This window comes from Chlorocebus sabaeus, chromosome 19 (genome assembly GCF_047675955.1).
Source record: "Chlorocebus sabaeus isolate Y175 chromosome 19, mChlSab1.0.hap1, whole genome shotgun sequence".
In the NCBI taxonomy this organism is placed as follows: Eukaryota; Metazoa; Chordata; class Mammalia; order Primates; family Cercopithecidae; genus Chlorocebus; species Chlorocebus sabaeus.
The window spans coordinates 10,035,659-10,051,295 of record NC_132922.1 but is presented as its reverse complement, the minus strand read 5'-3'; the positions used below and the strand labels follow the sequence as shown (position 1 = coordinate 10,051,295).

Here is a 15,637-nt window from a genome sequence, read left to right as displayed (position 1 = left end):
TTATCCTAAATTCCATCTCTTATTTAGACCTATAATTTGGTCATAGTTAAGTTAAATGGGGTTTAGACAAGTGCTTGAAGTATCAAAATCAAGCTGAATTATGTCATTTGAACTACATGATGAAAAAAGCACAATTGTGATACAAAGAAAAGGACAACTGGATATAATTGCCAATTATTATTAAGTATTTCCTAGTTTTAAAAATTTAATTTACTCACTCTGCATAAAGAACATAAATGTCACTCCTGCATAATTAGCTATTTGAGAACTGTGATAAATAAAAAATAGCTACAAGAGTAACCTTTGTCTCCAGACAGAATTACGAAATAATTGCCTTAATGATACAAAGTCCAAAGCTCTTCTTCCAAGTCTTACCTGCATGGCTGCAAGAACCTCTGGATCACTAAGAATTTCATTGAGTCCAGGCATTCCAGCCATTCCAGGCATGGCCCCTCCCATTCCAGGCATTCCTCCGGGAAAACTACCAGGCATTCCCCCAGGAAAGCCACCTGTAATAAAAAATGAAGACACTAATCATACTCCCAAATATTCTGTCACAGTACTTCATCCACAAAAAGCACAGGTTCAACGAATAAGGGTGCCACTAAGCACAAAGTAATCTGAAGAGTCTGAAAATTCTAATCAGACTGACACAAGACACAAGTTATAGCTTCTAATTATCTCTTTAAAAACAAGGCTGTAAATCTCACTTTGCTACCTCCTGGATCAGCATTTTTCTAGTAATAACAGTTTTTTATTTTTCTTTGTCTTGAGACAAGAATCCTGCTCTGTCACCCAGGCTAGAGTGCACTGGTGCCATCTTGGCTGACTGCAACCTCTGCCTCCCAGGTTTAAACAATTCTCCTGCCTCAGTCTCCCAAGTAGATGAGACTACAGGCACGCACCACTACACCTAAGTTTTGTATCTTTAGTAGAGACGGGGTTTCATCACGTTGGCCAGGCCGCTCTTGAACTCCTGACCCCAGGTGATCTGCCTGCTTCAACCTCCCAAAGTGCTGGGATTACCAGTGTGAGCCACCGTGCTCAGCAACTGTTTTCTAGTAATAACACTGTTAAAAAAAAGACTAATCTCACCTTAAAAACAAAGAGTCATCTAACAGTTCCTTACAGTCATTTTGATCATCTTTCAACTTTCCACTCTTGAGTATTTGTCTGTTTCAATTTAAAATTGATTCATATGAGTTTAGGTTTTTGTTTCAATTATACTCATCTAGCATAGATCTTCCTTCAGTTAAGGACTACTTTAAAGGCTTGTTTATCTGTTGATTTTTCATTTCCATCTCCAATAAAATAAAAATTATCTGAAAGTTAAACTGGAAACCTGCATTTTTAATAAGAAATCCTGGTGCTTCTTTACAGAGAATAATGCTCCAGCAAAAAGGATTTTATCCTCCCAGTATAATTTGTTAGATTATAAACCCAAATAATCTACTCTGTTCTTAAGTATCACAAACCTGTTATGTCTACTGGAGATATTCTAAAATTACAATTAATAATATAGAGAAAGATAACAATGTATTCTACCAAGGGTCACTGTAAGTAAAGCCGTTTTAAAGAAGGAAACACATGATAAAGTCATTTCTACCTGCCTCAACAGTAATTAAAACATGGCCATTAATAACTAACAACCACAGATGAAGAAATCTAAGGGGACCATAAAACAACTTCTAGCTTCTCTTGCTGTCCCTACTTACCCCAATGCTTTGAAAAATTAGTGCCTACCCATAACAAAATTACTGACCCAAGGCTTGTCAATCTAAATAAAATGTACATAACAGAAAATTATCTCTAGTACTAGCCCAACATTAGCAGTCACTTTCTAAAACAAAGGTATCTGACAATAAGATCATTTATATTTTAAATAGGAAGTAAACTATAAGCTAAATTTAATTTCTTGCTTTTTCTTCAAACATCAGGTCATCCTCAGTATTTGTTCTAGGTTTGAATTCTGTTGCTGTGTACTAGATTTTCTAGTCTCAGATCATGCAGCTAAGTTCTAACCAGTGACATATAAACATAAATAGCCTCTAAAAACTTTCCTTAAGAGAAAGCTAGTTACCATTGAACAACTGGAGACAGCTGTGTAAAAAGCAAAAAAGTAAGTCTTGTCCTAGTCTTTATATAAATTCCACACTGTTGTAATCAGGAAGTACTCAATAAATCTTCTGCGTGCCTTTTCCGTCTCTTCTATCTCCGTGTTAGTCCTGTCCTCTGGTATTCAAAGATTTGCCTCACTAGCAATTTCTGATCACATTTGAAAGAAAAAGAATAATATGCTATTTTTACACTGGACTCAAAACATCATTTTTATGCCTAATAATTCCATCATTTCTTTTACCTAGGTTCTTCATGAATATCACTGTATAAGAGAACAAAATTAGAACATCACATTATAAATACTGAGTATTATATTAGAATATCACTGTATAATAGAACAAGTTTTAACGTTTCTTTAAATATACCTGGAAAAGAGCCATACTGAGCTCCTGACTGTCGTCTGGCTTCTTCTTCCTTTGATAAAAAAGGAAATAAATTATATAATAAAAGAAGAAATAAGTGCTGTCCATTCAACCTGTCCATGCAAGACCATGAAAAAATTGTAAAATAACCTAGTAGATGGCAATACTGAACTAAAGGATATACCCCATACCCCCTTCCAACATTTTTTCCAACTGGATTCTCAGTGGGCATTATTCTCTGTAACAATTTCAAGTGTTTTACTTCTACTCTGGAAACAAACCTGGAAAACAATTTACAGTATTAATATGAAAACTCTAAATTCATCCTGGTTTTAAAACACCTACAGGGAAGGACGTGGCTAGATTACCAAGACTACCATGACTTTTGTTTCCTAGGTACATCTTTTCCATACTCTCCCTACATAATACAAACGTAGATTTATTGATGTTTTTGCTGCTTTTTAAAAGAGAAAATGAACGAAAAATAAATTTCCCTCACATGTAGTTATAAAATTATCAAGGAGATATATTGCTTTTAAATATCAAGGAGATAAATTACTTTTAAATATTATGTAAAGCATTATATAATACAGCCTTACGTTCCTTCATTCAACGTTAGAAATAAGTAGATGAATTATTGTTATTTTTTAAAGAGACAGCATCACACGATGCTGCCCAGGCTAGTCTCGAACTCCTGGGCTCAAGTGAACCTCCCACCTCAGCCTCCCAAACAGCTGGGACTACAGGCACTTGCCACCTTACCCTGCTAGAATCAATTATAAATAGCAACGCATCCACTGTTGGAAGAGAGGAGGAATCATAAATTGAATTAATCTGGCCAAGCATCCTCAAAAGATCAAATAATAATACTGCCACGTTTCAATTACCTGACCTGGAAAAACTCCTGATTTTATAAAAACACAAACAAGAATATAAAATGGTGAAATAAAAGCTCACTGAAGAATTTAAGACTAAAAATGCCCCCAAAATTAGACACAGTGAAAGGAGACTCCTTATACATAATATCATTAATCTATAGAACTGTAGCCAGCATTAAATAAAAGAGCCAGCAATTAGAATTTTAGTGTCCTAAAACCTCTATATAATTTGCTGTATTTTCCTTTCATGGCTTTGCTATAGGAAATTTACCCTCTGGGCTCTCTCATGCTCTTCTCGAGCCTTTTTAACTCGTTCTATTCTTTCTTTGATCTCTCGCTCTTCACGTTTTCGCTCATACTTTCTCCGATGTTCTGCAATTTTCTGTGCCTAGAAAAAAGAGCCATAGCAAAATAAGCCTGCTCCAAAAGCTGAACAACATCAACACAAATATTTTTTGTGGAGAGATGTTTAATTCAACATGCAGTTCAGAAAAATGACAGATTTGTCTTGTAGAAAAAGACCTAACACAAGCTCAAGCTTTAACAAAACCAACCTCAACTGCACGAGGCGCTGTAAAACAGAGTAAAGGGGCCTGGGATTTGAAGTTAGAAATATTACAATCTCAAACAATTAAGCTCAAAGATTAACAAATAGGTTTCTAAGTGCATGACAATTCTTGCCTGCTAGTTTCTACCAGATACAGTGTTTAGGTTTCAGAAGGACAGCTGAGATCAGTGGAAAGAGTATCATTACGGATGTCAACCCTGGGAAGGCAAAGACTGGGAACACATACACCAAGTATATGTCACAGTATATTTAAGTTTCTGTATCCATAAAATAGGAGAGGAAGAAATATTTAGTCTTATCAAATTGCTATAGGGATTAAGAGGGGAAATTGTAAATATGTGTACCAGACACTAGTTAGTAGTATCAAATAAATGCTCTGGATCTGTTATTTCCTCAGAGAATAAAGTAAATTTAAGAGATTCATATTCAACTGTCACTTTAGCTTGTTTACACTTTGCTGAGAAAGTTACAACTTTGCCCTATTTTAAGAAGAAAACAGAAAACCAAATGAACTCTCTGGCAGTAAATAATTAAATTCAATACAATTTCCACTATCTTAAAATCTCTGAGAGTAAATTCCTGACAGTTGAACTTCCCACAAAATGAAAGATTTACCATGTAAACACATTAATATTATCTTAACCAACAATTTCAGAGAAAAATCATCCTTAAAAGCTGGAATGTTCTATCTTTGGGATTCAACATTATTATTTTTTAAAGATTGAAAATTCTTTATTAAGACAGCTTTGCTCTGTCACCCAGGCTGGAGTGCAGTGGCGTGATCTTGGCTCACCGCAACCTTCCACCTCCCAGGTTCAAGAGATTCTCCTGCCTCAGCCTCCCGAGTAGCTGGGACTACAGGCGCGTGCCACCACACCCGGCTAATTTTTTGTGTTTAGGAGACACAGGGTTTCACTATGTTGGCCAGGCTGGTCTTGAACTCCTGACCTCATGATCCACCCGCCTTGGCCTCCCAAATTGTTGGGATTACAGGCGTGAGGCACTGTGCCCGGCCGGAAAGACTGAAACTTCTTAACTTCCACAAGGCCTTCTTGCTTTATAAAGTGGCTGTATACACCTATGATATCTAAGGACATATCAGATTCAATCTTGGGTAATGCTAATTATAGATTTTCTATTTGTTTCCTTGTTGTAAACCTGATACCCTCTTTTCTAATTTTCTGGTTATAATTCCACTGCAAGCTTCCAAACAAAGTAACAAAGTTGGCTCTAATAATGCATGAGAAATGAAAGCATGAAAACCTAATGAGATCTCCAGAGTTGAGCACAAACTTCAGCAATTACAGATTATATCTTCCGATAATTTCTTTGCCAATTTTTCAGATGAATTACAGCTGTCAGGGGCTAAGCACTCGAGCGATGGAGTATTAAACTAATGACTTTCCTTTCTCTACTTTAACATACCCTAGGTTGAACTTCTTTCAGCATTGCACTAGCATCTTCATCATAATCCAATTTACAGGCAAGGGCAAGATCATGGGCTGCTTCTTCCCAGTGGCCTAGAAGTCTGAAACAGATTTACACTCATTTTAAAAGGAGCCTTTTATACATATTCACCTATGTGACATGGTATCTTTTCCTCCTTAAAAAAAAAAGATTGTTCTAAAACGGGCTTAAGTTAAATATTAACTATAAACTTTCACCAACCAATTCAATTACTATATCCCACTTTAGTTAACTCTATAAAAATATTTAAATCTCCTCTATTTAAAGCTGATCTCCTACTAAAAGCTAAAGAACAAAATTTTTCTTAATTCAGAATATCATAAAATTTTCTAAAAAGTATGTAGAGCAGTAACTTTCAACTCACCCAAACCAGGACTAACATAATGTGTTAGCTTTTAGCTACCTTCTAAGTAAGACAGAAGAGAAAAAAATACACGTGTACAGGCTTTATGAAAAACACAGAACAGGTAAGCCAGAAACTAAAGATTCGTGGGGGTAGGTGAGAATGGGGTAGAGGAGACAGCAACGGAAATTGACAGTTCTCTGGGTATACCTTTTAACTCAGGTGTAACTCTTCAAACATTTAAATGCTTTACATACTCAAGAAATAAAATCAGAAAAATGGAAATAAAGCAAATCCTAAACCTCAATACAAACAAGCAAGCTGTGTGGCTGGGTGCGGTGGCTCATGTCTGTAATCCCAGCACTCTGGGAAGCTGAGACGGGCAGATCGCGAGGTCAGGAGATCAAGACCATTCTGGCTAATATGGTGAAACCCTGTCTCTACTAAAAATACAAAAAATTAGCCAGCTGTGGAGGCAGACACCTGTAGTCCCCGCTACTCGGGAGGCTGAGGCAGGAGAATGGCATGAACCCGGGAGGCGGAGCTTGCAGTGAGCCAAGATCACGCCACTGCACTCTATCCTGGGTGACAGAGAAAGACTCCATCTCAAAAAAAAAAAAAAAAAAAAAAAAAAAAAAAAACCCAGAAATAAGCTATGGCTAGGTGCAATGGCTCATGCCTGTTACCCTAGCACTCTGGGAGGCTGAGGCTGGTGAATCACCTGAGGTCAGGAGTTCAAGACCAGCCTGGCCAACATGGCAAAACCCCATCTCTAAAATAAAAAATTTGCCAGACGTGGTAGTGCACACCTGTAATCCCAGCTACTAGCGAGGCTGAGGCAGGAGAACCGCTTGAGCCCGCGGCGGGGTGAAATGGGTGCAGTGAGCCGAGACTGCACCACTTCAGCCTGGGTGAAAGAGCAAAACTCCTCAAAACAAAAAACAAAAAACTGTGTATTTTATTAACAACATAAGCTACACAGAAAAAACGAATTCAAGTAACTTTTCATACCATTATCTTGACTGTATATTTCAAGTGGGATATATATTCTAAGAATAAGAACATCCTTGGGTCATGCCTGTAATACCAATGCTTTGGGAGGGAAAGGAGGGCAGATCACTTGAAGCCAGGAGTTTGAGAATATCCTGGCCAATGGGCAAAACCCCCTTTCTACCAAAAATACAAAACATTAGCTGGGCATGGTGGGGCACGACTGTAAGTAATCCCAGCTACTCAGGAGGCTGGCTGAGGCAGGAGAATCACTCGAACCTGGGAGGTGAAAGTTGCAGTGAGCCAAGATCGCACCATTGCACTCCAGCCTGGGTGACAGAGTGAGACTCTGTCTAAAAACAAAAGACAAAGCAAAACAAAAACTTCCAAAAAAACCTTCAAACTTTACTTAGGGCGTATACTGTTTTTAAGGTATTATAATTCTGAAACAGTTTTATGTATATCATAGCACTGTAGTAAGTAAATGTAAAACTAGCACAAAAATTTTTACCACATTAAGTGTCAAAAATACAAACTAAAAGGTAAAACAAAACATTTAATGTTAAATTTTAATAGAAAATATCAGTATAAACTCATAATTTCAAGCATTTTTTCCTTAAATTCATGATTTTTAAAATGTCTTTTTCTAGCTGTTCACTGAAATGACAGTACATACCAGAAGCAATGAACACGCATAGTGATCAAATCTTAGTTTCCACTATAATGAACCATGATTTCCCACAGAAATGGCTTATTTTCAGTCTAAGACAAGCAAAGCACAAGATGAGCCAACACTGTCTTGTATTAGAAGGGAAAGAAATACTTGGACTAATGGGATTTCAAAAGGGATCAACAGCAATGCATGCGCTTTTCCTGTGCTGACACAGCATTAATAAATTTTATTTCAACTTTTAATGTTTATCTTTAATGCATCATAAAATGCACTAGAGCTACTCTGAGTCAGCTAATATAGTTGTCCTAAACATATCCATCTTTACTTCCATCCACATTTGAGGTGTAAGACCTTTCAACTCATGTAACATGTGAAAGTCACTGAACGCTTCATCCCCAAGATACAAATATTCGTAAGTTTTGCTGCAAGGTATAATTACTAATCTGGGTTAAATTCACCTCTTTATGCCCCCTCCTTTTTCTAATTTTTCAGGTGGCCTAGCAGTGACTGAAGTAGTTTCAGGCTGGCATACTCCATCTTCTATAATACATTAGTAATTCAATGCTAACTTACAGAGTCTGAAAGTAAGAGAAAATTTGTAAGGACACTGATAAAAGATCATTCTTTCTTTTCCTGGAATTAATTTTAAGGAAAAATCCTTACCTTGTATTTGGCCATATGTAGTCAAAAACTGGTAAAAGTAGCTTCATTTGAATGAAAAAAATGAAAAGAATTTTTATTTTATTTCTTCCTTCCTATATTCTCACTTCCTTTTTTAAAAAATTTCCTTTTTTTCTTTTGCCTTTTAAGCAGCTGTCTACAAGCTATCTCATTTCTTGACACTAAGTACATACTAATTTGAAAACTAAGTCATTAGGAACTTCTATATTTTTGTTTAAACAAAGCATCTTAAAACATCAGATTTAAATGTAAAGAGTTCTGAAAATAATTAAATTCAATTATTTACCTGTGTGCTTTCCCTCGCCACTTGTAAGGCTGAGCTGAATCAGGATTTATCTCAATGGCTCTGTCACAGTCTCGGATAGCAGCATTTGGCTTCTGTAATTTGACGAAGACACTGCAAAATAAGCGTGTTATTAAAAAGTATTCATTTCAGTAAAACTTTTGGGATCAACACAGAAGCAACTCTATTTAAACAAATGTGCAGAAATTATTCGCCAGGGAATGCTTTTCTGTTTAGAGTTCTCACCTGGCCCTCTTGGCATACAAAATGGCCAAGCGAGGATTCAGCTTGATGGCATCTGTGAATAAGTCAATGGCTTTCTGGAGTTCACCTAAAGTGAAACAAAAGTTATCGAAATATTGAGAGGATAAAAATATTAATAAAAAGTTTTTATCTCTTATCCAGTTAAGTCTTCTACATTTTTCTTTTAATCAAGTAAAAATAAAAAAGACACCTAAGTTATACAAAGACTGGCTATTGAAAGCAAATCTTAGCACATCTATACTGTAACTCATGAGGTAAGACAATTTCTGGGTACATAAGCCCCTAACTAACAATAGAATAGCACATTCTTAGTATGACTCATATTGATTAGGTTTAAGAAAAAAGTAGCCGGGCGCGGTGGTTCACGCCTGTAATCCCAGCACTTCAGCAGGCCAAAGTGGGCGGATCGCGAGGTCCAGAGATTGAGACCACCCTGGCTAACACAGTGAAACCCCGTCTCTACTAAAAAATACAAAAAATTAGCTGGGCGTGTGGGTGGGTGCCTGTAGTGCCAGCTACTCGGGAGGCTGAGGCAGGAGAACTGCGTGAACCTGGGAGGCTGAGCTTGCAGTAAAGAGACTGCGCCACTGCACTCCAGCCTGGGCGACAGAGCGTGACTCCATCTCAAAATATAATAATAATAAAAATAAAATAAAATAAAGTAAAAAGATAAAATCAATTTAAAGGATAAATTTATTCCATTGATTCTCTTTTATCCATTAAATTAAAAAGATAAAATTAAGTTTAGGAAAAGGAACCCATGCTAACTTCACAGGGCTGATTTTAAAAGAAAACAACAATATGCTCATTATTTGAATTCAAAGAAATGGTATAAAAGTTCAAGAAAACTAGAATTCATAAAAGACTATAACCTATAATTCATTGTGTCCTATTCTCATAGTTTCTTTACTAATCCTTTAGGTAATCTGACACATAAAACACCCTATAGAACCAGAACAGTTCTTTGCACGAAGTCTAAATCTTGGGGAAGTAAAACAAATATAGAATTTTTTTTAAAAAAAGAGACAGGGTCTAACTGTCACACAGGCTAGAGTACAGTGGCAAGATCACAGCTTATAGACTGAAGTGATCATCCCACCTCAGCTCCTGAGTAGCTGCGAATACAGGCCCACACTACTAAACCTGGCTAATTAAAAAATTTTTTTAGAGACTGGGCCTCACTGTGTCACCTAGGCTGCTCTCGAACTCCTGGACTCCAGTGATCCCCTCTGCCGGCTCAGCCTTCTGATTAGCTGGGAGTACCACTGTGCCAGGCCGAACACAGAAATTTTAAAATAAATATCACAATTCACTGTGAAAGATACTTAGCCAGTTAGCAAATGAGTAAAGGACTTGAAAGGAACTCACGAAAACAACACATAAAAATGCTCAGTCTTATTAATTACTATTACAGGTATCTATTATAGGTAATTACACTTGGATGTCTAATAAGCAACTCAGACCCACCATGTTCAAAACCTAAATTTTTTTTTTTTTTGAGACGGAGTCTCGCTCTGTCGCCCAGGCTGGAGTGCAGTGGCCGGATCTCAGCTCACTGCAAGCTCCGCCTCCCGGGTTCATGCCATTCTCCTGCCTCAGCCTCCTGAGTAGCTGGGACTACAGGCGCCCGCCACCTCGCCCAGCTAGTTTTTTTGTAGTTTTAGTAGAGACGGGGTTTCACGGTGTTAGCCAGGATGGTCTCGATCTTCTGACCTCGTGATCCGCCCGCCTCGGCCTCCCAAAGTGCTGGGATTACAGGCTTGAGCCACCGCGCCCGGCCTCAAAACCTAAATTTTTTTATGACAGGGTCTTGGCCGGGCGCAGTGGCTGACGCCTGTACCTCAGCACTTTGAGAGTCCGAGGCAGGTGGATCACATGAGGTCGGGGGTTCAAGACCAGCCTGATCAACATGGAGAAATCCCGAGACCAGTATGACCAACAAGGAGAAACCCCACCTCTACTAAAAATACAAAATTAGCCACGCATGGTGGCACATGCCTATAATCCCAGCTACTTGGGAGGCTGAGGCAGGAGAACTGCTTGAACCCGAGAGGCGGAGGTTGCGGTGAGCCAAGGTTGCGCCATTGCACTCCATCCAGTCTGGGCAACAAGAACGAAACTCCATATCAAAAAAAAAAAAGTCTTGCTCTGTCACCCAGGTTGAAGTGCAGTGGCACAATCACAGCTCACTGCACCCTCAACTTCCTGGGCTCAAAGGATCCTCCCAGCCTCAAGGGAACCTCCATCTCAGCCTCTCAAGTAGCTTGGATTACAGAAACGTGCTACCACATCCAGCTAATCTTTTGTGTTTTTTTAAGAGATGGAGTCTCACTGTGTTGAACAGGCTGATCTTGGACTCCTGGACTCAAGAGATCCTTTCACTTTGGCCCCTCAAAGTGTTGGGGTTATAAGTGTGAAGCACCACGCCCAGCCAAAACTGAAAAACTGAATTCCTATTTCCCACCCCATTTCCAAATCTATTCCCAATCTGTATCTTCCCAACTAAATAAATGGTTCCTCCATACATTTAGTTCAGGAGTTGGTAAACGTTTTCTGCAAAGGGCCAAATGAGAATTATTTTAATCTCTGCAGACCATACAATCTGTCATAACTACTCAATGATGCTGTTGTAGTGGGAAAGCAGCCACAGTTAACTGCCAGACCTGGGATTCAAACCATAGCACTCTGGCTCCATACTCTCAGGTTTTAACTACATTCTCCAAACAAAACTGCCTTCACCAACCCTTGGTGGGGCTTGGATTCACAATCCCTGCTTTAGAATACTAATCTTTTATCCTTTAGAATACACTAGAAAATTGCATAAATTCTAAAATCAGAACTAGATTAAACTTACAAAGGCACATGAACAGAGAGTTCAGAAAAAAACGAGAAAACAAAAACATGATTAGGTGATAGCCTCATTTTCCTTTTGTTATATATTACCGAGACAGTAAATTTTAAAATGGGCCGGGCACAATGCCTCACATCTGTAACCCTAGCACTTTTGGAGGCTGAGCTGGAAGGCCTGCTTGAGGCCAGGAGTTCAAGACGAGCCTGGACAACTGGGTGAAACCCTATCTCTACCAAAAAAAAAAGATAATAATTAGCCAGGCATGGTGGCACGCACCTGTATTCCCAGCTACTCAGGAGGAGTACTTGAGGCTGCAGTGAGCCATGACCATGCCACTGCACTCCAGCCTGAGTGGCAGAGTGAGACTCTGTCTCTTAAAACTTAGGTGGTAGGGAAATCAGCAAAACTTTCGTGTGAAGAAAAGGAATGGTATAGAAGAGCAATGGCTGGGAACAACTGATAGGTATGAATTAAAAGTTGAAATATATGAAGAAAAGCTTTCCAGAAAAACAGTATAGCGCAAGTAAAAAAACATTCTAGAACAGTAAAGTCTGACTGGAGAAAACAAGGCTGGAGAAGTAAAATAAGGGGTCTGAGTCTGGCAGTTCTATAATCCTCTGATGAACATCTTAAATACGTATGCAAAACTTAGTCACAGGTTACAAGCAACAGCTCTAAGAAAGAATAACCTAGGGAAAGTAAACAGAAAGCAATAAAGGAGTAATATTTTTCAGGAAAGTAAACTATTAAGGCAACTGCAGTATAAAATAGTATAAACAATTTCTAAGGAGCTAATCAGGTGGTAAAATCACAAAATGTTTAAAATATGTACCAACTCAGAACATCAATACTGAACTCATTCTAAAAATAACTTCAGTCACCTTCTAAATCTAATAATGAAGTCCAAATGCACATGAGCACTATATAATAGCATCTAGTCGACTATGGCATTGTAACACACTATCACAGTTATAAAGAATGAAATATTACTCAAGCAGTCACAGTACCCAAGTTTATACATGATTTGTTCTTAAAATTATAACCGATCATACATTATATTTAATACTACCATGGGCCGGGCACAGTGGTTCGCGCCTGTAATCCCAGCACTTTGGGAGGCTGAGGCGGGCTGATCACTTGAGGTCAGGAATTCGAGACCAGCCTGGCCAACATGGTGAAATCCCGTCTCTACTAAAAATACAAAAATTAGCTGGAGCTGGTAGCACACGCCTGTAATCCCAGCTACTAGGGAGGCTGAGGCAGGAGAATTGCTTGACTCGGGGTGGAGGTTGCACAGACCTGAGATCGCACTACTGCATTCCAGCCTGGGTGACAAAGCACTACTCTGTCTCAAAAATAAAAATAAAATAAAATACAACTAAAAAAAAAGAAAAGAGAAAAAAATAACCTATTGTTACCTTGGAGAGTTAAAAAAATAAACATATAAAAAAAAGAGGCCGGGGTCGGGTGTGGTGGCTCACGCCTGTAATCTCAGCACTTTGGGAGGCCGAGACAGGTGGATCATGAGGTCAGGAGATCGAGACCATCCTGGCTAACTCTGTCTCTACTAAAAAAGACGAAAAAAAAATTAGACAGGCGTGGTGGCAGACACCTGTAGTCCAAGCCGAGATGGCCTCATTGCACTCCAGCCTGGGTGACAGAGCAAGACTCTGTCCCAAAAAAAAAAAAAAAGAGGCCAGGCACAGTGCCTCATGCCTGTTATCCCAGCACTTTGGGAGGCTACGGCGGGCAGATCACCAGGTCAGGAGTTCGAGACCAGACTGGCCAGCATGGTGAAACCCAATCTCTAATAAAAATACAAAAAATAGTTGGGCATGGTGGCACACGCTTGTAATCCCAGCTACTTGGGAGGCTGAGGCAGAAGGATTGCTTGAACCCGGGAGGCAGAGGTTGCAGTGAGCTGAGATCGCGCCACTGCATTCTAGCCTGGGTGACAGAGCGAGAATCCGTCTCAAAAACAAAACAAAACAAAAACAAAAAAACAAAACCGAATACTATCAGCACTTTTCTCACTCTGAGGGGATTTTCTGAAGGGAATCTAACATGCTCTGACTAGGAATAAGATTGTTATGCCTATGAACATCATCATCTGTCAAGGGTATTAGCATGTAAAAAGTTAAGGGTCACTGTTCTAATACTACTATTTTTTTTTTTCTTTAAAGCCTTTCACCCCTTTAAAGCCTCTTCTCAGTAGAAAAACACCATGATAGGGTCAGGAAATCAGAGGCACTGAATCAAATCAGGATCTGTCCTTGCAGAGCGAAGGTAATACATACTGAGTGATTTCAGCCTCTTTATCAATGAGGAAGGAGTGACTGGATAATAGGACACTATCTTCTCCAGTACAGGATAGGTACATGTAACTTCTCTTCTACTTTACCACGATTTAAGTTACTGCAATAAATATTCTGACTACCATAGAAACGTAGCAAAAAGATTACTCACCATCATTAAGGGCTTCAATAGCAGCCACTTTTTTATCATTTGCCTGATCCATCATCTCCTCCGTTATCTAGGAAGAAAATAAAAGTCCTCTTAGAATTGGTAGAGAGAGATAGAGAAGGAAGCAATTTGTACTTTCTTAGGGATGAGGTGCAGTCACAATACCCATTTTCATTCATTCTTCTCTAGTCTCCAGAGAACAGAGAAACAATTATGATAACTCATTAGTGAGAAACTACGTATGAGTTTTAACCTTTTATACAAAACAAATTTCACTCCTACACTCTGCCCGAGACATAACCTTTGCTTAACCTTCCCGCCCAACCAAAGCATACCACCTCCTTCCCAGCTATCCGTAAACATTAAACCCAATCTCCTCACAGAGATAACTAGATCCTTTTAGGTTTGAATTCTCAGAAGAGAAAGGTCTCATTCCTTTGTTCCCACAAACAACTACTGAGCACCTATACTATATAGATAGACTAAACACTGTACAAGATGCTGACAGTATAAAGATTAGTTAAGAACAACAACATGTGCATCTGGGCAACAGAGGGAGATCCCATCTCTCCAAAAAAAAAAAAAAAAAGAAAAAAAAAAAGAAAAAAAACCAAGCTGGGCATGGTGGCACATGGATCTGGTCCCAGCTACCCAGGAGGCTGACTTAGGAGGATCACTTGAGCTCAGGAAGTCAAGGCTATAGTGAGTCGTGATTGTGTCACTGCACTCCAGTCTGGGTGACACAGAGCAAGACCATGTCTCACCCTACCCCTGCAAAAAAAACCACAAAGACTTATAGCAAACGTCCTCCTAAAACGGAAAGCTCAGGAGATCTTTAACCACAGGAAAAAAATACACAACTCATGCCTGTAATCTCAGCACTTTGGGAGGCCGAGGCAGGTGGATCCCTTGAGCCCAGGAATTCAAGACCAACCTCGGCAACATGGCAAAACCTCGTCTCTACAAAAAATAAACAAAAAATAAGTATTAAATATAAAAATTATTTTTTCTTTATTGAAAGACAGGGTCTACCTCTCTCACCCAAGCTCCAGTGCAGTGGTGCAATCACGGCTCACTGCCACCTCCATCTCCTGGGCTCAGCCTCCCCTCACATGTAGCTGGAACTACAGGCTCGCACCCAGCTAAATGTTTTGCATTTTTTTATAGAGACTGGTTTTCGTCATGTTGCCCAGGCTGGTCTGGAACTCTTGGACTCAAGTGATTTGCCTGCCTCAGCCTCCCAAAGTGCTGGAATTAGAAGCATGAGCCACCACTCCTGGCTGCAATTTCATTTTGAAGGTAATGCAGGACATAGGATACAAAGTCTATATTCAGAGGAAAATAATGTATGTGGTCTAACCAGACACTTTCCAAAATAAATCTGAAACTCCAAATGCCAACACTGGCAAGCATAATGGTATAAACCTGTCCTACAGAAATGGACAGTTGAGTAGTGAGATTAAAAGAACTTTCCCTGAAAATTCAGAGCCACCGGCCAGCCTTTCATCTGGAATTCATCCAATTACCAAAGTAACTGGAACAAACAAAAAAACACCATGCTAAGAATTTCCAGGGGGCCTTGAGTTGGTAGCACCAATTCAGAGACTTGATGGAAGCCATCACCTTCTTAACTAGGCCTCAAAAATTTTCTACAGGTTAAGTTCCAAAGAACACATTTTCAAAATATCACACACAA

General features: G+C 39.1%; 1 protein-coding gene across 1 annotated transcript in view; it reads right to left on the bottom strand.

Moving 5' to 3' along the window:
• ST13 (ST13 Hsp70 interacting protein) overlaps positions 1-15,637 on the bottom strand; it is a 33,769-nt gene that overhangs the window by 2,116 nt on the left and 16,016 nt on the right. Inside the window, exons 5-11 of the mRNA XM_007975887.3 lie at positions 13,945-14,011; positions 8,610-8,694; positions 8,367-8,477; positions 5,352-5,454; positions 3,630-3,746; positions 2,484-2,532; positions 376-509 (exon numbers count right to left, since the gene is read on the bottom strand). Coding sequence (XP_007974078.1) covers positions 376-509; positions 2,484-2,532; positions 3,630-3,746; positions 5,352-5,454; positions 8,367-8,477; positions 8,610-8,694; positions 13,945-14,011 — 666 coding nt within the window. The remainder of the gene's footprint in view (positions 1-375; positions 510-2,483; positions 2,533-3,629; positions 3,747-5,351; positions 5,455-8,366; positions 8,478-8,609; positions 8,695-13,944; positions 14,012-15,637) is intronic.